Source organism: Protopterus annectens, chromosome 3.part1 (genome assembly GCF_019279795.1).
Source record: "Protopterus annectens isolate FY-2018-M chromosome 3.part1, PAN1.0, whole genome shotgun sequence".
NCBI classification, from domain to species: domain Eukaryota; kingdom Metazoa; phylum Chordata; order Ceratodontiformes; family Protopteridae; genus Protopterus; species Protopterus annectens.
This window is the reverse complement of record NC_056732.1, coordinates 1,795,261,431-1,795,286,531: the sequence shown is the minus strand read 5'-3', so window position 1 is coordinate 1,795,286,531 and position 25,101 is coordinate 1,795,261,431. Positions and strand designations below refer to the sequence as shown.

General features: G+C 38.4%; 1 protein-coding gene across 1 annotated transcript in view; it reads left to right on the top strand.

The window, feature by feature from the left end:
- LOC122798680 overlaps positions 1-25,101 on the top strand; it is a 765,029-nt gene that overhangs the window by 522,798 nt on the left and 217,130 nt on the right. The window contains exon 4 of the mRNA XM_044067772.1: positions 448-764. Within this exon, the coding sequence (XP_043923707.1) occupies positions 448-764 (317 nt within the window). The remainder of the gene's footprint in view (positions 1-447; positions 765-25,101) is intronic.

Below are 25,101 nucleotides of genomic sequence, written 5' to 3'. Positions count from 1 at the left end.
TGAGAATTGTGAGTCCCTACTAGGGAACACTACTAAGCCATTGTATATAATCACTTTGTTTTTATAATTGTTTGCTGATTTTTGTGTAATCTTTGTAAGTTTGTCTATCTGGAGCTTTTCTCCCTGGGCCTCCACTGAAAATGGACATGTATCCAGTCGGACTATCCCGGTAAACATATGTAAAATAAAATAAAAATAAATAAAATATTCTTTAGTACGTGGCATGTTGTCCTTTCTTGAGGCATGAAAAATATATTACAGTGTGGTGGGAGAAGGCAGCTAAATAACTCAAAAACCTTTTGGCAAAATACGTTTAGAATGTATATCTTTAAAAGCATTTGTTATGGTACGTAACTTTCTTATTTCATGGTCTCGCTGAAATGAAATAAAGATAATGGTTACAAATGCGACCCCTATTCATTGTTTTACACCTCTTTCTTTTTATAGAACTGGCACATATTTACAGACAAGTTAGTGAAATATGTCAAAATTCTAATATTGAATTCAAACTTAATGATCTAAATGAAGAAGATGAGGAATGTTTACCTTCTACATCAGAGACTGAAAAAAGTAACACTTGCACACAAGAACTACATTTTTCTGATGGAGTGTCTGGCACAGATAATGTGGATGGTAATCTCTTTACGAAGATCTACCACATCAATGCACCTTGTACAAAAGAACTACATTTTTATGATGGAAGCTGTGGCATGGATAATGAGGATGGTAATACCTTTACGAAGATCTACCACATCCATACACAGGTAAGCATGTGTATGAATGGTATGAGGCTGCAATCCCCTTTGTATAGAAATATTCACTAGAAATGTCAGGCTGTTGGGGCTTTTACATTTGGGAATTAAGATGTGAAGTTTTAGCCAGTTTAATTGCTTAGACAGATAAAGCCATGATTATGACACAGGTAACTCAAGCCCAATTCATTGCTAGTGCACAGTAAGAGCTGCCATAGGAGAGAGAGAGAGAAAGGCAGGGCTATGCCTTCTGACCTCTCCTGGGGTTGGGGTGGCCTCATATGCTCAAGATGCATCCTCCATATAAGAATCCCCACTGAAAACTAGGGACCACATGGATGCTCTTTTGTTACAAGGGGGAGGGGATTTTGAGAGTTGTGTCACTTAATAATGTGGATAAAATCCTTTATATTGACCCATTCTATGCCTGCCTCTTGGATATCAGTGGGCATTTGCAGGGGAATGTAGGACTGTAAAACAACTCATTCCCCTTTACAGATAAAGGCATGACGGCATCACTCCCACCGTATTCACTCACCCCTGGAGGAACAAATGGCCTGTAAGACTTTCAACCTTCCCAAAGGATATTCAGTGGTCAGTGAGGGGCCAGAAGAAAAAAGTAAAATGTTAATGGACATCTTGCTTAATGTGGACTTAGTACTTAATTTGTTCACTGTAGATTCTGTTGTCTGTGTGTTTAGTTTTTGCTTTGGACTCATGCTAAGCAATTTTTTTTATTTCCTGTCATGCTTTAGCTCTGAAAAATAGTTAAAACATCCTTCTGCATCAGAATTTGAGTGAAACTATGTTTAAATGGATTTCACATGTAGTGACTAACAATGTATGCTGCCTTTGCTAAAGTGGGCTTCGCAAATGCCATTTCCTCCCCCAGCAAACACACACCCTTCCTACATTTCTTTGTGGGTTGAATGTGATTTTTTTTCTGTTTTCTTTTGTTTTTCCAAAGTTTTTTCCATCTCTGCTTTTGGCCTAGGTCTGCCTTCTTCCACTCATGAAGACTTCCATGTTTTGTATTTGTGCTTGCAGCAGCCAGATCCTGCTTGTCAACGAGTCCACAGTGTTTTTACTGTTAAGTTTTGCAGAATGATATCTTCTGGGTTTAGGCTTCATCCAATTAAATGATGCAGATAAGTGCTGCAAAGGTTAATAGAGATCTTTTTTATTTTATAAAAGGATCTCTTCTCCATGGTCAGTGATTGACATTCTCCATTTCTCTCTATTTCCAATGCTCTTTATTCATGGCATAAAGAATACCTGTGTTGTTCACATTCTAAAAAGCCAGTTGTTTAAAAAAAATCTGAGCTTGCTTTGTGAGATGCATCCAATGGCTTTTGCAAACATTTTAAGACACTGGATCTTCATGCATACAATACTCTGTAGTTTCCAGAGTTGTTGTTTGTCTTTTTCGGCTTTTCCCGGTTAGGGGTAGCCACAGCGGAACTCCGGTCCGCTAATGATTGGCAGTAGATTTTTATGATGCCAAGTTGCCAGCCCGATGCCCAACCTTCAGCGAAGGCACGACCATTCACACATGTCTTTTGGAGGCCACTCGACCGCAGGGAGGACATGTAGACTCCACACAGAAGGCACTCCAGCCAGAATCGAACAGGAGAACCTCTTGCTGTGAGGCAACAACGCCACCGCTGTACCACAGCGGCTTACAATTTCCAGAGTTGTAAGTCTTTCAATCAGAAATTTAGTTGGTGGGTCATCCAGCAGGGTCTGTCAGACTATATTCTATTATTATAATAGAGTATGTAGCTGGAGACTTCTGTGTGTATTTTTTCCTGACCCTCCCCCACCTCTCCTTCCCCTGTCATGGTCCTCTCTAAGTCATGACTTATTCCTACAAATGATTGTTTGACAGCAGCCAATAAAAAAAATTGAAGCTTGGATGTCCTAGAGGCCTAGCATTCCTACCTGCTTGATTTTGTGGTGCCAGGACTATCATGCTAAATTACTGGCATTCATCTCATTCTCTATAGTGGTGCTGGAGTGGGAACCTCTCTATCTCTGGCACCTGGGCTGCAAGGTGTCTTACAGATGCTGGCCATTCATCCATGAAGTTGTCTTTTTTTAAACATCTTTATTGAATTATCACTTGTGACACATGCAAATTTACATTTATACAAAAGTATTCAAACTGTACTAACAAATTAACATTAACAAACATATATCATATAATCTGAGCAACATTACATAAGTTATTCAATTCCTGCCCCTTTTTTAGACAAGAAATATCTTTATTAAACTATCACTTACAAGAAATAAATATATACATATATATATATATATATATATATATATATGTGTGTAAATGAAAACAAGCCACACTGACAAAATGCTATTTGCAAGCATTTTACTTCACAAACTATACTGACACACTCCCAATTGCAAACATCACGCATCACATATAATCTACCCAATCAATATTCAGTCAAACATTACATAGCTCACTTAAGTCCTGCCTTCTTTTAAACCTTATTCCTCCCCTGTATGTGCTGTTCCCACAATTCCCATTTTTTCATGTAGTTTGCTCCTACCCTTTTCTAAAGATCTCAATTCCAGTTGCTTTATTTCTGTTACTATACTCACTACTTTCAATATAGTGGTTTAGGTTTTGATTTCCAAGATATCTTGACACTTATTGACACAAGCATCAGTATAACCAGTGCCAGCATATGCCATGCCAGTCTTTGAATTGTCTAACAGGCATCTGCTAGGTGAGCATTGCTGGAATTCAAATCTGCTCCTCTCCCTCTTTAATGATCGTGCTTATGAGGTACTAGTCTTAGCACTGTCTGCATTTTTCTGGTTGCTGGAGCTATGATGCCCACCTTTAAGACTCTGTACATGCAGGCTTTAATTTTCTAGCCCTTTCTGTTCTACTTTCAGGCACGTATTGGTAATATTCTGAGACAGTCAGTACCCATCTCAGTGCACCCAGCAGCCTCATTACCCATGTGGTATTAACCACCCTGTGTTACTCAGGTACGATCAACTTCACTTCCTCTGTGGGCTTACCTCACACCTCAGGCGCTCAAGATTCTTTCAGTCTTCTGTGTCTTCTACACACCAAGAAGCCCAAGAAAGTGTCATACAGAACCATTAAATGACTCCCCCTACACACAAACACACACATACACAGTGCTTTGATGATGATGAAGGGTCAAACTCACAATGCCCACTGAATGATTCAGAGCTTAGGGAATTTATATAGATGTGATATAGAAAAGAAGGGGGGTTGGCCCACAAAACCTGTATCATCTCCTCAGTGGAGGTCAAACTCTAAAAACACACACACACACATAAACTCTGAGAAAGCCTTTTTGTAAGCATTTTTAGAATCATGAAAGTAAAATATCAGCTCTCATTTGGGATTTTGGCATTTGGACCTAAGACCTCCATATTCTGTACAGGTGTCATAGCTGTTGGACTAACAAGAGTTTATGGATAGAGAGGTGTTGAGTTTTCCCTTAACAGCCCTTTATCCTTTCAGCTAGGAAATTAACATAATGAATAAGCTCAAATTAATAACACACATTCACACACACATACACACACACACACACACACACACACACACACACACACACACACACACACACACACACACACAAATGCAGAAGAAGTCTACTGCTACAGGGCATTGTCTTCCTTCTCAGTGGAGATTAGAGAATGTGCACTACTTTTCGCAGGGTGAGTGATTTAAAGAGCCCTAAAATAGCTTGGATGAATGTGGACAGAGTGGCCTCATCTTCCAGGAAGACTGGGCTCCAAAGGAGTGTTCATTTTGACTGGACATTCAGTAAGTGGGCATGACATTTTGGCAGCAACCATACATAGGGTTTCATTTCTCAGAGCCTAGCTGTCTACTCTCCAGGTAACCAGTGGTGGCTGGTGACTTCAAATCACAGGGGGGCTGCAGGAGACGCTGAATGGGCGGGGTCAAAGGGAAGGGGTGTGGTCAACCATAAAGGGGAGGAGCTATGCACAAAACCACAAAAAAACTAACTTTAATTAAATACGCTGCCCTGGGTGGCAAACCATCATTATGAAAGTCCAATCAAGACAAAAATAAGTGTAGAAGAATAAAAATATTTCAATGCATTGGCTGCATGACAGCTTACTTAATATCTAGATGGAAACAAAAGGTTGTGAGGCATGAAAAAATAAATTACTTTTAAATACATTACTGGAATGCCAGTCAAAATCAAGTATAAGAAAACCAGAAGCACTCAACTCAAACTACTTCTCCTTGCACTGCAGTTCTAATTATAATATATTCAGCTTTATTAAAGTACCAAGCAACATGCTGAAAGTAGAAATCTATGTGATGCCCCACTTGTAAAAATGTTTCTTATCCAAAAGACCTGCTGCCTGACGTTTCATGGGGAAAACATGATAAAAGTAAAAATGAAAAGCAAACAAGAAACAAGCTCAAGATACATTGCTTAAAGGATTACTGTACAGGTTATGGACCACACATGATTGGCATTCTGTTTAGTTTACGGGTAAAGCCTGTAGAGATGACTGGAAGTCTCCAACAAGTGTAATGAGCTTTTAAAATAATGGAATCCTGTCCTTTAATACCCAAGGCTTATACATTATCTAGTCAAGTATTCTCTGCATGGCAACAACAGAAAGGCTTTCAATGTTGGCAATTCTTTAACAGTATGCTTATTAAAGCTTACTTGCATCTTACGATGTCAGACAAGCTTACCTTATGGTCATTAAAGCATTGCTACTTAAACACAGAGCAACAGGCACTTTGAGTAATAAGCATAAATCAACAGTACAAAAATATGACAGAAACCAGACCATTCTGCAAAATCAAGGACAGACGAAAAGCCACTGTAGTACTTATGCAGTGTGTCCTCCCCATCCAAGGTAGATACAACTACTCCTTGCCTTGCTTGGACACATCCAGAGTCACTACATGGGGAGTGGGGTGCAACAAGCATGTCACAATTTGAAATCTCTCTGGCTGACTGTGATGGCCCTGACACATTTGTCATACCTCTCAACTTCAAGAGCAAGAAATCTGGACAAAGCCATACACAGAAGTGGGACAAAGGCACAACAAGAAGGACAATTTTTAAATATTGCTCTAATAAACTTAGAAAGATAATAGAATAGGTCTTGCATTAGTATGAATTTTCTGAAGGGTATAAAATCTGAAACTCAAATGTCTGTCATTTTCTAACTTCAGTCTTTAGTGATTTGTCACTAATTTGCCAAAAACACAATTTTATGAAAAATGGACCAAAAATGTGATGCAAAAATATAAAATAGACACACAATACAGCTTCTACCTGTCAAAGAAGGGACACTTTAATATTAGTACTGCTACCTTGAGCAGCTGACAAAATAAAAGAATCTACATGCATTTCAAGTAATCTATAACTTTGATTATTACAGTTATTTCTTAATTGTAAACCCTCCATGTTTTCTTCCAAAATTGCTATTTTTGGAGGGATTATTAGGGGAAGAGCAACATTTTGAGCCAAAAATTGGGGACAGTTGAGAGGTTGGCTATGCCTAATTCTATAAAGCAATTTATTTGCATGTACCTCTCAACCTGTTAATGCAGTAAATCTGAACAAGGCCAAATATATTGGGGCACATATAAACAGTACTAAAAATTGCTCTTGTATAAATTGAGACAGTTGATAGAACGGCTCTTACTTTAACATGCATTTTTATGAAGGTTATGAAGTCTGAAACTTATTATTTAGTGACTTCTGGCAAATCATTTAGGAATTAAAACTACAAATTTTATGAACAACAAACCAAAATAAGAAGCAAAAATCTATTCATTCTTTGAAAATCTGGACAGTTGGGAGGTATAGTTCAGCTGGGCCTGTCTGAGTTTGCTGCCCTTCCCCTGACAAAATAATGGTTGAACTGGAGCCTCTGCAGCCATTCCAATTAACCATTACTTGGCTATTTCACTCCATTTACCATAAACACTAATGTGCATACTGCTTTACTTCAATGATTGGACTTCATTTGAAAGTTTTATTTTGTATTTTACAGCACAAACATTAAGTAATCTGTTAAACAAAGCAATGCAGTCTCACAATGAAAACTTAGCATTAAAACTTCTCTGCCCTTGAAACTCACATTCATTGAAACAGCATTGAAACCCACATTCAAAGAAAATACATTTTGCCAGTGGCAGATAAAGATTAATTTTGGGCTGTTTTCAATCATAGGCCCCTTGCATATGAAACATACATGTGCTCTTTGATACACCTTCCTCATTGTACTAAAAATTATATTCCTTGTACAATACAGTACACTTGTTAGAGGGTGTTTTAAATTTGTTTTGAACATTTTCCAGTAAGCAATGAAACAAAACATATGCACCCATAATGGCAAAACTGCCCAGTTGAGAACATTTATCATAAAAAGTCTACTCAGACTTCCACAGTCCACCATTATTAGTAAATATACACAATTCTACAGTCCACCATTATTAGTAAATATGCACAATTCCACAGTCCACCATTATTAGTAAATATGCACAATTCTACAGTCCACCATTATCAGTAAATATGCACAATTCTACAGTGCACCTTTATCAGTAAATATGCATAATTCTACAGTCCATATTCAGTGAATTCAGTTCTTGCCATAGCTGTCAACCTTAGCACAAAAACCTGGGCCGAAGCCAATAATGGGGAATACAGTCCCAAAAATAGGGACAAATTTAAAATATTCATCTTATAAACTTAGAAAATTGCTAGAAAAAGGTTGTGCTACTATGTATTCTGAAGAACATGAAGTTTGAAATTCAAATGCCGGTCAATTCTACTGCGGACAGAACAAAACAATTTTCAGCAGAGACAGGGATTAATACTGCAGACACGTCTTTGTAAAATGGCAGGGCATCAGAGCAAATCCACACAAACACAGGCAGGAGATGCAGACTCCACACAGAAGCCACCCCAACCAAGAATCAAACCAGAAAACCTATAGCTGTGAGGCAACAATACTACCACTGCACCATCAAATCTGCAAGGAATTAAACATTCAGAAACCTGAAGTCTGAAATTCAAATGCCTGTCAATTTTACTGCGGACAGAACAAAACAATTTTCAGCAGGGATTAAAACTGCAGACACGTCTTTGTAAAATGGCAGGGCACCAGAGCAAATCCACACAAACACATGGAGGAGATGCAGACTCCACACAGAAGCCACCCCAACCAAGAATCAAACCAGAAAACCTATAGCTGTGAGGCAACAATACTACCACTGCACCATCAAATCTGCAAGGAATTAAACATTCAGAAACCTGAAGGCTGAAATTCAAATGCCTGTCAATTTTACTGCGGACAGAACAAAAACAATTTTCAGCAGAGATGCAGGGATTAATACTGCAGACACGTCTTTGTAAAATGGCAGGGCACCAGAGCAAATCCACACAAATACAGGGAGGAGATGCAGACAGAAGCCACCCCAACCAAGAATCAAACCAGAAAACCTATAGTTGTGAGGTAACAATACTATCACTGCACCATCAAATCTGCAAGGAATTAAACATTCAGAAACCTGAAGTCTGAAATTCAAATGCCTGTCAATTTTACTGCGGACAGAACAAAACAATTTTCAGCAGGGATTAAAACTGCAGACACGTCTTTGTAAAATGGCAGGGCACCAGAGCAAATCCACACAAACACATGGAGGAGATGCAGACTCCACACAGAAGCCACCCCAACCAAGAATCAAACCAGAAAACCTATAGCTGTGAGGCAACAATACTACCACTGCACCATCAAATCTGCAAGGAATTAAACATTCAGAAACCTGAAGGCTGAAATTCAAATGCCTGTCAATTTTACTGCGGACAGAACAAAAACAATTTTCAGCAGAGATGCAGGGATTAATACTGCAGACACGTCTTTGTAAAATGGCAGGGCACCAGAGCAAATCCACACAAATACAGGAGGAGATGCAGACAGAAGCCACCCCAACCAAGAATCAAACCAGAAAACCTATAGTTGTGAGGTAACAATACTATCACTGCACCATCAATTATACAAGGAGTTAAACATTCAGAAACCTGAAGTCTGAAATTCAAATGCCTGTCAATTTTACTGCGGACAGAACAAAAACAATTTTCAGCAGAGACGAGGGATTAAAACTGCAGACACATCTTTGTAAAATGGCAGGGCACCAGAGCAAATCCACACAAACACAGGCAGGAGATGCAGACTCCAAACAGAAGCCACCCCAACCAAGAATCAAACCAGAAAACCTATAGCTGTGAGGCAACAATACTACCACCGCACCATCAATTATGCAAGGAATTAAACATTCAGAAACCTGAAGTCTGAAATTCAAATGCCTGCCAATTTTACTGCGGACAGAACAAAACCAATTTTCAGCAGGGATTACAACTGCAGACACGTCTTTGTAAAATGGCAGGGCACCAGAGCAAATCCACACAAACACATGGAGGAGATGCAGACTCCACACAGAAGCCACCCCAACCAAGAATCAAACCAGAAAACCTATAGCTGTGAGGCAACAATACGACCACTGCACCATCAAATACGCAAGGAATTAAACATTCAGAAACCCTTAAGTCTGAAATTCAAATGCCTATCAATTTTATTTAACATTTTTAATCAGGACAGTCTGACTTGGAACAAATAAACAAATTTTCAGCAGAGGCCCAGGAAGAAATAATGCAGACATGTCTTTGTAACATGGGAGGGCACAAAAGCAAACCCACACAAACACAGGGAGAAGATACAGACCCCACAAAGAAGGAACCCCAGCCAAGAATCAAACCCAAGAACCTGCAGCTGTGAGGCAACAATGCTACTACTACACCATCAAATATCAAGCATTGCAACATTTACAAACCACAGATATTATGAGGAACAGATCAGATCGAATATGAGGTAAAAATCTGAAATTTTTTTACAAATGGTGGTGGGTAGGGAACTCAAGTCTTTAACACCTGCATACAGGGTACAGGGTTCAAGCCTGAGGCATTCCCTACCACACCACCATAAGCACCTGGGGCATTTTCACACACACACACACACACACACACACCTCCCCAGTAAAGCACAAGCACCATACACAAACTCCAGTAAAGCACAAGCACCATACACAAACTCAAGAAAAATAAACATTGTAAATTAAAAGGCACCTTACCTGAATGAATACATCCAGAGTTAACGTCCGTACATACATCCTTCCAAGCAATACTGAAGACCACGAGATCCACATGCTCCTTCCCGACGAGATCCCTGAGGCTCTGTCCCGAGTCCCTGCTGCTCCTCTTGCAGTCCGGACGCGTCCCATAATCCTGGCGGGTCTGTGCACTGTAAAAGTGCACAGACGCTCCTTGTGTCCCCCTATGGGGACGGCCGGGCTGCCTTGAGCATGCGCATAGACCGATAAGCCGGGACTCGGTCTATGCGCATGCGCCAAGTCCATAATTTTAAAAATGTTTTTTATTTTTCATTTTGTTTTCTTTCTTTTTCTTTCTTTTTTTATGTTTGAGGGGGCTGCAGTCCGGCAGCCCTATGCCACGAGCCGCCCCTGCAGGTAACCTATTTACAGTCTTGGACATATTCAGAAACTATAACTCTTAATTTTAAACCCTCACACTCATGACTGTTAATTACTGGAAGCATGTGCTGCATTGACAATTAGACATGGCATTTCTCCAGCAAACCTGATTGATATAGGCATCCTGAGACAATGTAGCAATTGCCTTATAAATACTGACAATCACTTGCTCCTAAAGCAAACAAATACAGCATGTGAGAGATGCAACTATACCAGGAAATTAGAATCTTTCCTCTCACATAATAATATACAAGACATACAACAGGATGTCAGCACATACAACTCCCCTCTCATAGGTTCATAGGTGTTTACTAGGCTAACAACCACAATGGCCTTTTTAAGCCTAGCCATGCATCCCAAATCTCTGACAAGTTCTGATACCCTTGATAACTGTAAGCAGGGGCTTGGGAGATGAAACATTTACAAGCTAGAGCCTGGGAGATGATCTGAGAGATCTCACAGAAGATATGGTCAAGACACATAAATCCATATACGCAGAGGCACTCACTAAGAGGCTACCAAAAGACTAGAGATCTCCCAAGCACAAACAACATACACATAGGGGTACACAAACAGAATCCACCACTGCACATAACAACACACATAGCAGTATCTTAACAATTAAGCCTCTAAGGCAAAACACCTCATAGCCTAATATTCTGGTCATAGGCGACTAAATAGTGAGACACACAGATGTCCCCCTCGCCAGGTTGTACAAGGAGAAGGTCACGGTCAACAGCCTGTCAGGTGCCAGGATCCATCAAATCACTCATGCATTCAAGTCACTCAGAAACAATTACCGTTATGACTATGTCATAGTACATCTTTACTGTGAATAACTTGAGATGTACCTGTCTGGACTGTACAAAGACAGACATGACTGAACTCAAATTATGTATTCCAGGCAGGTATGTCCTTAGCCCTAAGCAGCATTCTACCTTCCCCTAGGATGATGCCACAATACAGACAAAATATTGATTTCAGTAATTGGCTTAACTTCCGGTGTCACTTCAGGGGGATTCAGTATCTATCTGCCTGGGAAGACATTGTCAACAGTCCACTCTGCATTGCCAGAGATGGCCTTCACCTGTCTCTTCAAGGCTTTTGGATATTGCAAAATATTTGGCCTTCCCTATAGTGTCTTTTTTAGGCATTGTCCAAACAACAAAACTTCAGATGTAAAGCAGTCCACTAAAGACAAACTCAAGGTTATACTGCTTAATGCTAGGAGCTGGAGCTTAAATAGTAAACAGTACTCCCTGGAAGCATTCCTCACCTTGGAAGATGCTGACATTTTGTGCAGCCACTGAGACAGGCCACTGAGAGCACTCGGCCATACAAGGCTACAATGCCTTTCACATGTTCAGACCACAAAACGAGAGTGAAAGAACCAGAGGTGGAGGTGTATCCATCTTTAATATATATATATATATATATATATATATATATATATATATATACACACACACACACACACACACACATATATATATATATATATATATATATATATATATATATATATATATATATATATATTTCTCTCCCCACTAGCATACAAAACACATCACCCAAAGCCTCCTTTAAAAACCTCATCAGGCAACATCTCAAGCAACGTTGGCAGTGCCATGACTGCTCCCCAGGCTAGTGAAAGAGGAAAAGCTGCATATTCTAAACCTAGAGTACTTGATAATAGGTTTCACTCTTACTCACAAACACTGGCTAATGTACGATGTATGTACTGTACCTGTGTACTATGTATGTATTCTACCTATGTTCCAAATTTCAGCTGTACACCACAAATCTATTAATTACCTTTATTTTTAAATTAATATTTTCTTGTTTGTTCTCTCCACTGTAACTGTTGATGTGCTGCATACCACTGTAAAAACATGTCTATTGTAATTTGTGTGTATAGTGATCATGTCTAAATATCCAAATGTATATGTAATTTTTCTATGTGGAGCTTTTCTCCCCGGAGTCTCTGCTAAAAAAGGGCCTTTTTGGCTCAGTCAGACACCCCCGTTAACACATGTAAAATAAATTAAATAAATAAATATTCACTAAATCCAAATACATGTTGAGACTGGTGAAACAGTACAACTCTCTTGAGCTACTCCAGGTGCAATTAACTACAGGTAAAATACCCCTGCACATTATCATTAGCTACCGGTCCCCTACTATGAACCAGGAGAAGCACACCACCTACCTGGACTTGCTAGGGTTGCTCAGTATACAGCCAAACACCTTGGTCTTGGCAGATTTTAACTCTCCTGCCATCGATTGGGCAACTTACATGTGCACAAGCATGATCACTACAAGGTTCTTGGATTTTATTAATTTAAATGCCTTGGAACAGTTGGTCCACACCTCCACAAGGGGCTTAAATGTCCTGGACCTAGTGCTCACCAACATGGGGTGGAGGCACTGCACAATCCCTCGTTTGAAGTAAAAATCAAACCTGACACCCCCACAGAATTTAAAAACTGAAAAATTTCTCCAAAGCAAACTATTGCCTACTAATCGATGGTATAAAAAGTTTCAAAGCCTCTGTCAACATAGTCAACAATGACTGCTGTACAGAGGAATACACAAATACCCTATACAGCCACTTAAACAAATGCATTGACTTGGATGCACCCAACAGGAACAAAACCAGGTCTTCCTGAAAAAATAAGCCACCCTGATGGAAAGTATAAATAAGCTATACAATAAAGAAAGAAACTTATATCTAAGAGCAGGAGGGAACTTACTCAACAGAGGAAGAATACTCTCCACAACTTGAACAGGCAAATCAAATATCTTGTTAAGTCTTCTAAGGTTAGCTACAAGTCTAAATTAGCTTCCCTAGCTAAAGACAATCATAAGGCATTGTTTAGCTACATCCAAAACCTAAAAAGGGAATGCCCTATGTACTGATTTTATAGCGGATGATACCACTCACACTGAACCTGAGAAAATTGCCAACCTGCTAACTGACAGATTTAGCAATAACTTCACCCCCTGTCCCCACCAGACATACCCCAAAACATTCCTGATACCAGTCTTCTACCCTGTATCTCCAAATAACAGGTCATACAGGCACTCTCCAAGGCCAAAAACACTACCTCTATGGGACCAGATAACATCTCAGGCTCCTTACTAAACAATCTAAAACAAGACCTAGCGGAACCGCTTGGCACTGTCTTTAACCATAGCCTGAGAACTGGCTTTGTCTCCACAGAATGAAGAGCAACAGTAATCTCCTTGCACAAAGGGAGGTCCATTATCTGTCTGCAAGGCCATGGAAATGGACCTTATCCACAAGGACATAGACAGTCTTCAAACCCTTGAACTGACCCAGTTTGGTTTCATCAAGGGTAGAGCTTGCTTATTAAACCTAGTGGACTTCTTTGAGAATGTCACCAAAGCCCTGGATGAGGGCAAAACAGTATATACCACCTGTCTTGATTTAGCTAAGGCTTTTGACATAATCCCCCATTCAGGTATCATAGAGAAACTCTCCCAGCTGGGGATTCACTCATACATTACTGGATGAGTAGCAAACTGGCTCACCGACAGAATGTACACTGTCAAAGTCTGGGAATCCTTCTCTACCAGTAGACCAGTTACCTGTGGGGTACTACAAGGATCTGTGCTGGACCTTCTAATGTCTGGAATCTATTTCTCTGAAGTCTAAGTGGAGGTAGATTGCCTGTGGCTTACCAAGTTTGCAGATGGCTGTAAACTGGTCCCAATCATGGAGTCCCCCAACAGTGTTAACATATTACAGAAAGGGATGATACAGACAAATGACTTGCCAAACTCATGGACTAAAACGTAATGCAAAAAGTGCCTCATTATCCGCTTTGGCAAAGACATAGGTCCCACTAATTTTGATATAGATAGCACCCCTTTAAGCTCAAACTCAGTGGTGTGAGACATGGGCACACAGGTTGATAGCAATCTATACTTCAATCACCATATGTCTGTAGTGGTAAGAAAGGCATTCTACATTGCACATCTCATAAATAAGGGCATCTCATCCAAGACCAGGGAGGTTATAGCTCCACTGTACTCAGCCGTTATCAGACCACTAATTGAGTACAATGCTCCCTTCTGTATGTACCTCACCAGACACCTGCAGCAACTGGAGAGACCACAGAGGATTCTAACCAAGAGAATCCAGGGCCTCCAAAACATGACATACATGGAAAGACTGAAAGCCCTGTCACTGTACTCTATATCATACAGGCTGCTGAGAAGTGACCTGTGCCTGTTCCACAGAGCAGTCTCAGACCCTGCTGTAATGGAAATCAAATGGGACAAGAATAACTTGCTCCATGGATCTCAACCTAGCTTATGACATTAACAGAACATGCTGAAGAGACAGATATATACTCCTCTGGAGTAAGCTCCCACTCCATGTAAAGCAGAGTTCATCAATGACCCTATTCAAGTACAACCTTGACTACTGGATGAGTGAATGTAAATTCACCCTGGGGGTGGCACCTATGTCTCTCATGGACAGGGGCAGTCAGTGCTGATTACAGAATCACTCTGCTAACAACAACCTTCTAACGATGGTCAATAAGAGCGCTCAGGTTATTACACAGCTAGGCTTGCAAAGGCCCTAGGGCCATTAGCCTAGTAACCTCCTCTGAACCTATGAACATATGAACTACAGCATGGCATGGAAGATATGCCAGGTGGTTCCTTGATAAGATGATAAAAAGATATGGGCATCCATTCCCTTGAGTCTGTACAACCCCATGGTCCACTTAGCTTACAGTACTGTTAGAAAGGGCTGCTCAAAAACTAGGATCTGCTGTTGCTGCTGTTTGAATGTGATCTTATCTGTGATGCACCTTGACTGAGGATACCAAGCTGACCTTTTTAGACTCTTCCCTTCCAGGATCACTATTTTTCTTGCAGAAGATAGACAGATATCTCAAGGCCATGAAAAATAGGGAACTTTCTAATCGCTGTGGAACTTAAGTTCCATCCTCCACAGAGTTCCTTTTCCAGAGCACAGAGGAACTATTGTCTGAAATATCACCAACAAGAGAGATTCTGCTGGTAGCTATCATTTACCCTAGGCTCTGCATTAACAAGGTCTCAAGTTTGGGTGTTGCAGTTAATACTAGGACAGACTGCAGAAAGCCTGACTTATTGCCTGATTGTTTCCTACTGGACACAGTTGAGGAGGACTCTCTTACCATGTTCAGTTGTGTAGGAAGATTTTCAGGGGGACCATGGATCACAGAGTTAACAAACAACAGATATTCTCTGCCTTTCTTATATAAGTATGCATGCCCAGAATGAGCAGTTTTGAATAGGCACTGTACAGTCTAGCCTCCACTGTCTATACTAAGGAATCTGGATGTGTTGTTCGGCTCTCTAAGACTCTTATCCAAAAACACACCAGCAGTCAGATTCCACCAAGGTTCTTTATTCCATCAACGATCTGGTACCTCGGCTATTCGCCTTCAAAGGATCACATTACAAGTTTCAAAATGAACTCATTTTATACTATTTAACTAATTAATTAATTCATGAGTTAATTCAATTGTACTTCAAAATTTAAAGTGACCTTTATATATAAAAATATGACATTTACTTATTTTGGTCTATTTAAATTATTTTAAACCATTTTATACTTTTAAACCATTTTATACTTTTATAATATGACTATTCAGCACATACAAATAGAACTCATTTAATATATGTATATAGAAAATATTACTTCAAAATGTAAATATATACATAACAAACTTGATTATTTATTTATATAAAAATATATCTAAGAATTAAATCCATGTTAATGATTGTAAAATAATTCACTATCCAAGTGATATATTTACATGTCATCCACTAAATTTTAGTAAAAAAATATATATATGTGCAAAAATATGCCTTTGTACATTATTACAGGCCCAGCTCCTGATTTAAACCAAATGGTTTCAATGTTTTATATTTAAGTATCATCCTTGTTTCCAATTCTAAGAGTTTACCTACTACATCATCTCCTTTACAGACAAAAGGTTTTCCCAATATACAAAATCTCAAACTATCACTACAACCATCATGAATGTCCATGAAATGCTTGGCAACCGGACTAAGGGAATTTAGATTTCTTATGTCCTTTAGGTGTTCTAAAATTCTAGTTTTTATCATTCTTTTAGTTTGTCCTATATACCAATTGTCCTTGCATGAGCAACCTAATATATATACTACACTAGTAGACTTACAGTTAAAAAAGTGTTTAGAAATATGAGGTATATTATTAATAACTTCAATATTGATAACCCTATTGCATATACTGCATGAACCACATGCAAAAGTACCCACCCTGATAGGGTTAGATCCAATATGCTGTAAAATATTGTTATTTAAAATTTCTCTCAGATTTTTTCCCCTTTTAAATGAAAAATTAACATAGTTAGGGAATAGCTCACCAATGCTATCATCTTCACAGATTATATACCAAAATTTTCTAACTACTGAGACTAATATATCAGAAAAGGGAGAGAATTTAGTTATAAAGAATACTTTCTCAGCATTATTCTTTACACCGATTTCCCTTTTATTGAAATAAGTTGTGGTGTTGTCCCTACTACTTATTAATCTTATGTTATTAATCACACTATCCCTACATTTCAATAATTGATTATATTCATATCCTCTTTCCAATAGTCTCATAAATACTATATGTAATTCTTCATCTATATCTTCCTTGACACTGGTATGAGCCCAAATTCTTTTAAATTCCCCATATGGTAGGGCATTTATAAGATGCAAAGGGTGCATGCTTGTAGCATGTAAGAACATATTTACTGAAGTCTCCTTCCTAAATGGTCTAAATTCAATTTTACTTTCCTTCTCAAATAAAGTTAAATCTAGAAAATTAATCTCATTTCTATTAATCTCATACGAAAATTTTAAATTATGTTCATTATTGTTAAGTACTTCAAAAAAATCAAAAAATTCAAATATGTCCCCCTTACAGATGAAAATAAGATCATCTATAAAACGCTTATACAAAACTACTTTGTTCCTAAAAAAATGTGTCGAATAAATGAATTTTTTCTCAAAGTAGTCCATATAAATGATGGCATATGATGGTGCATATGCTGCACCCATTGCAGTGCCCTTAACTTGCAAATAATATTCATTACTAAACAAAAAATAACTGTGAGTTAAACAAAACTCTAACAAAGTAATAAGAAAATTCGTTCTCGGTCCCTCACCCATCATATTTTGTATGGATTCCAAGCCCCATTTGGTACTAATATTGGTGTATAAGGACTTAACGTCGACAGTGACCCAATAATAGTCATAACTCCAGTTAAGATTCAAAATGTTATTAATTAAATCCTGTGTATTCCTAATGTGAGCTGTTACCTTATATAAATACATCTTTAACTGAGAATCCAAAAACAGATTAACACTTTCCAAAAAAGAAGACTAAGACTCTTATCTCCATTATAAAGTAAACCAGAAGGTCCAGGATCCTCAAGAAGGTGTCAGATTCAGTCCAACATCTGCCTCAAAAGCATGTCTATACAGATCTCCTGAGACTACAAGAATTCAATGTATTTTCCTGCCTATGTAATGAGCACCTTGCTGCTGTCACAAGGAACAGTCACATACCGCAGGTCCCATTTTCCCCGGTTGAGGTTCTTACCTTCATCAGATGTTCCACTGATACCAGGATATTTTGGTGTTTCTTTGCACCCCTTATGACAAATGTTTATCTCTGGATCAGGTGATCTATATACTACTTTCATCTTCAGCTGACTGTAGACATGGGAGTCAGTGTCTTAGTGCTGACAGTGATATCAAGCCCTGCTTTGATTTACAGACTTCCTTAACAACAGAAGCTTTAAGATGCAGATAGGATCCACATCTCCTCCCCTGTAATCAAAGGAGTCTGTCAAGGTTTAGTTGTCTCCCTCACATTATTCACTCTCTTAATAAACAAACAGCCAGCCAGCCTTCCTTGTTACTTTTCTAATCCTCTACTCTTGTGATATATGGTATCTACAGACACAATCCTTCACTCCATTATCAAATCATAGAACAAGAGCTCCAGCAATTCTTTAACTGGCAAAAAATAAAGAAACACCAAAAAAAGAAAACATTTTCTAGTAATGTCATAACTTTCTGTAGTCAAACAATGGATAGAAAATATTATGTAAACTTACAACACCGCACATACTTCACTAAATTCAAAATAAACAAGCTGCTCTTCTGGGCCAAAAATCTCTCACCTCATATTCCCAGCTGGTAGGATGGCAATAGGCAAATGTGCCCTCTTTGCCAAGTTAGAATTTGAACTACCTAAAATCTCAACTGCTCCAAGAAAAAGATTGGCTAACCATGTCTGCTGTTTCATCACACTAACCCTACACAGAGACCATCGTCCAAATGGAGAGATGATAAATCAGCAAGTAAAATGAAAGCAGTATTGCTGAACTTTAATTCATCCTCAAGTCTTGGTCAGCACCTTCACGACGTGGACCCTGTTTTTCACAGTATCTCACCAAGACAACAGTGATATATAGACTGTATTTATATAGCATATATATTGGACAGAAGTAGGTCAAAAATTAAAAAAGATAGCTGGGTGCACAAGAATTAGGATAAAAAGTGTCCAATCCTGGTAGGCTCACTGGTGCCAGGATTGGAAAAAAAATAGTGTAGAATCTTCAAAATACGGAAACATTCCTAGAATGGGGCCAGGCCCAGGGAGAGGATGTACCACTGTTGTAGACGCAAGCAGCAATCCACAAAAATCACAAAAAATGATAGGCCAAAGAAGAGCCACAAAGACGATAAAGTGGACTATTGAGGATAAGAAAGAAATTATGTATTGCTAGTGTTATGCAGAAAGCCAAGAATTTCCAGACACAAGATATACAAAAAGATTAAGAAGTAAATTAGAGGAAAGAAAAATAATTCCACAAGAAAAACTGTCAGAAGCTTCAAATACAAATTTGTGTTCATTAATACAACAGATATGTGAAAAACAGTATATAGACCAAGAAACTTTGATCTGTTTGGAAAAAGAAGCAGCTGAGGAAGTGCAAAAATATAAACAACAACACCTAGAGATTTTTGAAAAGTATAAAAAAGAAATATGGACATGGCAAAGAAAGAGAGATTTGATATGGTGCAATATTTATGCTAAGGCAAAAGCCAAATTAATTAATGAAAAAAGGCAGCCCCAGAGATATTCAAAGAGAAATACAGGCAAAGGCATCCAGATATGGAAAACTTCACAATAAAAAAATAATATCACAAAGATGGAATGTAGTAAAGAAGATTAGTAAAGCAGAAGTAAAAAAAATAGAAGTTGAAGTTACTGAGTGCCTGTGAAGTTAAGGGTTTGGTGTAAAAGGTCTAACACAGGTTACATCACAGCATGATGGAATTAGTCCCCAAAGTAAGCAGAAACAGGAAGATCAGGAGACATCTGAAGAGGAAATATGGAAATGGGAAAGAAAAAGATTTATTATGGTGTAATATCTATGCAAAGGATAAAGCAAACCTAATCAATACAAAAAGAGCAGCACCAAAGACATTTGAAGAGAAATACAGGCAAAGGAATCCAAACATGAAAAATGTTACAATACAAAAAATAAGAAGACAAAGAGGAAAAGTAGAAAAGGATATCAGTAATGGAGAAGTTAAAGGAATAGAAACTGAGATTATGGTGAACCTATGAAGTGAAGGATTCAGTGTAGAAAATCTAATTCAGAAAGCTCTACAACAGGATAGAGCAATGGACATCCAAGTTAAGGGGAAACCAGTGAAATGGGAAGCAATTGATCAGGTGCCATATGAAGATATTTTGGGGCCTTGCACAGAAAACCAGTATAAATGTTCACTTGAAGCTGAACAGCAAGGGAAGGTACAGGAAAGTGTGGCGGTTTACCTTTACAAAGCCAAATCACAGTGCTGTGATTGCTCATATGAGCAAATCGTAACCACGAAAATGAAAACAGCGACAGTTTGAAATGTTCAAAAATCAGCAAATCCAAAAGCAGACTCACTGATTTTCAAACATTAATGTCGAAAAAAAAATCTAATGAAGTGTAAAGCAGGGGGGCAAGCCCCCTGCACCCCTCACACCCCCTACTTTAATATTCTAACTCTGAGATCGCACTACAGTGGGGAAAGGGACCATTTTCCCATCCCCACTATAGTGCAAACTGCCCCAAAATGTCAAATGTGCAATGAGCGAATGTCACTGTGCATTCACTCATTGCATATTCTAACCTTTTTCCGTTCGGCGTTTGCAAACCGCCTTTTGGACAATTGCTGTTCACCCGTGTGCAATACGCACACATAAAGGTAAACCAACTGTGGCACCTCTGACACAGTCAATATTGAGGAGTGATAGGCCAAGTGAGTTCCCATATGACAGAGCAACTGATGACACAGGATGAAATTGAAGAGAATGTGCCACAGGAAGATGCTATAGAACTTTCTATAGAATGACCACAGGACATGGAAAACAAAAACGTGCCCTCATTTGAGAAGAAAATGAGCTAAGAGAAGAGTTGCTTGATTTAATAGAGATAGATAGACATATTAAGATCAGTGAAATAAATATACTGCAGAAGGTCAATAAAACCCACAAAAGTCAGAAGTTTGATAAAACAAATGAACACAGTAAGTAGGACTGTCCAAAGAGATCCATGCCATATAACAAAAGTAAACAGAATATATTACTGTGCAGCTAAATTAATAACAGATAAAGTTCTACCACAAGAACACAGGGTAGTGAGGGAAAGGAAGGGGAGAAATCAGAAATTCCTGTGCAAGGGTTGGGAGGGTGGCGTAATGGTTAAAGTGTTTGCCTTACAAACACAAGGTACAGGGTTTAAATCTCACAAGGGATAACTGACTAGGCTTAGAATGGCTCACAAGGGCAGTTAGCTTAGTATGAATCTATGAATCTATGAATCAAATGCCATCATGGAAGTATCGAATAGAGAAAACTATAAAGCAATTTAGACAAGAAGTGTCACTGTTAGAAGAGTATAAAAGAGGGAACAGATCAACAAAAATACTTAGAAAGATAGACGTGATAAAAACTATCTGCAGTATTAGAACAGATCAGGACCCATCATGCACTATCGCAAATAACCAAATAAAAATCTCAGCACAAGCAGAAAAATTTAAAAGATGCGCAGATAAATATAAAGGAAAAGTACAAAATAAGCAATTTATTGATGACGCAAGAAAGTTTATAGAGAATTGGAAAACAAGGTAAAAGGAATTGAAAGACCACAAAAAAAGAAGAAATGGATACATTTTGGAGAAGTATTTATGAAGATCATGTGGAACATAACAAAGATGCTAAATGGATAGAAGAAGCAAAAGAAAGAATACGAAGTTTAAAGGTACAGGATATGAAATGGGATGAAGTAACAGCCAGAGAGAGTGAAACAAAGTTAAGAAAAACTTCTAATTGGAAAACCCCAGGCCCAGAAGCAGTACCTAACTTCTGGTTAAAAGTATTAACATCTTTGCATGAAGATTTAGCCATGAGTCAGAACTATTTAATTGCAGACACCAACCTGACTAACAACAGGAAAAACAATGCTCCCACTTACGAGTGAACCTGCAAGCTACCCTAAAAATTATAGACCAATAACTTGCCTTCCAATGACGTATGAACTATACACTGGAATTGATGCCAACAGAGTTTATTGTAATTTAGAAGAAAACTCAATTATGGCAATAGAGGAAAAGGGCAATAAAAGAAAGTCATATGGAAGAAAAAGGCTAAGTGTAGAACTGTAAAAAGGGGAAGAATCTAAGTATGGCATGGATTGACTACAAAAAAGAATTTGATAGTATCCCACATTCATGGATAAAAGAGTGCTTAAAAATGTATAAGATACACTCTACACTGATCGACTACATTGCAGTGATCATGAAACAGCGGCAGACCATTTTGCAATTAAACCATGATAAAGGACAAATTATTATAAACATTATTCCAGGGATAAAAATTCAAAGGGAGATATTTCAGGGTGACTCTCTGTCACCACTGCCATTCTGTCTTCCCCTTAACCCATTAAGCTGTCTACTTAACAGCTTAGGCCATAGCTATAATTTGGCTCCTAGAAAACAACAAAGTGTAAAGACTTCTCATCTACTCTTTGTTGATGATTTAAAACTGTATAGTTCATCAGATGAGGAACTGAAAGCACAACTGCAAGTTGTCAAAACTTTTTCAAATGGTTTAGCAATGTCATTTGGTCTTGATAAATGTGCAAAAGCAACCTTAAAGAAAAACTGCAGCACCAAGAAGACATCAGTTTGGGACAAGAATGTGATATAATCTGGAGCATTTCTCCCCGGGCCTCAGCTGAAAATAGGCTCTGTCCTATTCGGACTTTCCCAGACAACAAATGTTAAATAAATAAATAAATAAAATAACTTGAGCAAGAGGGACTGTATAAATATTTGGGAATTGATGAAGGATCAACAATAAAAAATTAACAAATATGAATAAAACGTTGTAAGGAATATTTTAGAAGACTTGAATTAATTCTGAAAACAACATTGGCATCTAGGAACAAAATTCAAGGTATAAACCTTTTTTCTCTTCCTGTCCTAACTTAGTATTTTGGAGTGATTGACTGGCCTCACCTGTTCTGAAGGAGGTATGTGTCACTTATCCAGTCAGGCTGAAAGTAGACAAGCATTTGTGGGTTTGGTTCAAGCAGCTTTATTATATACAAACACACCAAGATTGAGGCTAAGTAACTTAAATATAAACAAATTAACAAACAGATTGACTACATCATGCTTAGATGTTAACACTCTGGCTGTTCAGTCAAAATTGCACTGTTGCCTTGCAAGTAATCTCTTTTATATGCACATGGACTCCCTGGAAATGCTTCTTAAAGATACAGCACACTGTATGATCTACATCCTACCTCTTTGAGAAATAGGCATGCGTAGGAATGCTGACTAAGTTACAAATGAAAAAAACAGTTACATCCAGGTTGCTGTGTATTTTGCACTAGGTCTACCAACACTAAGTAATGTTGACTGCTCCACTCGAATATGTCAGTGGCTACTGCTGACCAATATGACCTGATCATGTAATATAAAAATTAGAACTAGGCTTAGCAACAGGGACATCTGGGGCATCATCTGGAATGGGAACAGGTACTGAGACATGTCCTTCAACAAGAACATCATCTGGATTGCTGTGAGATCTAGAGTCTGTATGACAGGTATGATGCTGAGATATCTGTTCAGACACTGGAAGAAGGTGTCTGCAATTTCTCCTGTATTCTATACCTTCAGATTCCACTAGGTAGGATCTAGGCTTGGCACATATACCTCTCACTTGACCAATTCAATCAAACCCTTTTTCTGTTTGCATCCTCACTATCTCTCCTTCTTGCAATGAATGATGAAATCTGCTCATTTTATCATAGTTGGACTTCTGAGTAGAATGTTTTTTAAATAGTTTGGCTTTGATTGCTCTGGTGTTTTTAGCATTAGGCACCGACAAACTGGAACTGATAGGCAAAGTTGTTCTGGTTCTTGATAGAAGTCTCTGAGTAGGTGAGCCAAGAATATTGTCATGGGGCATATTTCTGAGATTAAGTAGATTCAAGAAAATATTGGTATTGTCATGCTTTGACCTCTCAAGTAATTGCTTTGCACTTTGTACTGCTTGCTCAGCTAGACCATTCAATTGTGGATACTCAGGATTACTGGCAACATAGATAAAGTCCCATTCTTTTGCAAATTTCTGAAACAACTGACTGGTAAACTGGGCACTATTGCCAGAAAAAAGTTTATGTGGACTACCATGGACTGAGAAATTATGTTTCAGCTTGGCAATAACAGTACTGGCGTTAGGTTAGGTAGCAAATCAATCTTGGACCAGCTTTAATAAGAGTCTACCAACACTAAGTAATGTTGACTGCTTCACTCGAATATGTCAGTGGCTACTGCTGACCAAGATATTTCGGGAATCTGGTTTAGCTGAAGTGGCTCTTTTTGCAAATGCAGCTTAGTACTAATGCATACTGAACAAGATAAAAGTACTTTGTCAATGTCTTTTGCTAGAGAAGGCCAAAATACGAGACATTTCAGCCTGCGTTTGGTAGCTTTGGAACCTGGGTAGTCATGATGCAAAATCTGGATGAACTCATGCTGTAAGGAAGTAGGAAAGACAACTTTACGATCCTTGAATATGATGCCATCTTCCAACAACATCTTATATCTGTAAGGAAAATAAGGTTGCACTTCTATTGGTACACATGATTGCTTTGACAGCCATCCAACACAGATGAATTGGTTGAGCTTTTGCAAAATTGGATCAGTCTTTGTGTGATCTCTTAGCTCATCAAGTCTTATGGATGAAAAATGATCTACTTCCATGACATCAAAGTCAAAATTCTCTGCATGAAACTTTTCTGTGGCATTTCTAGGCGATCTAGATAAGGTATCAGTCAGATAAAGAATTTTGCCTTTACTATAGACCATTTTGAAGTTGTACATTTGTAATCTAAGCATCATTCTTTATAGTCTTGCTGGAGCTGTATGCATAGGCTTCTTTAAAATAGTGACTAGAGGCTGATGATCAATTTCTATCTGGATAGCTCGACCATAAATATAATCATGGAACTTCGAACATGTGAACACAATTTCCAAAAGTTCCTCCTCAATCTGGGCATACTGCATCTCGGTTTGGGTAAGAGTTCTAGA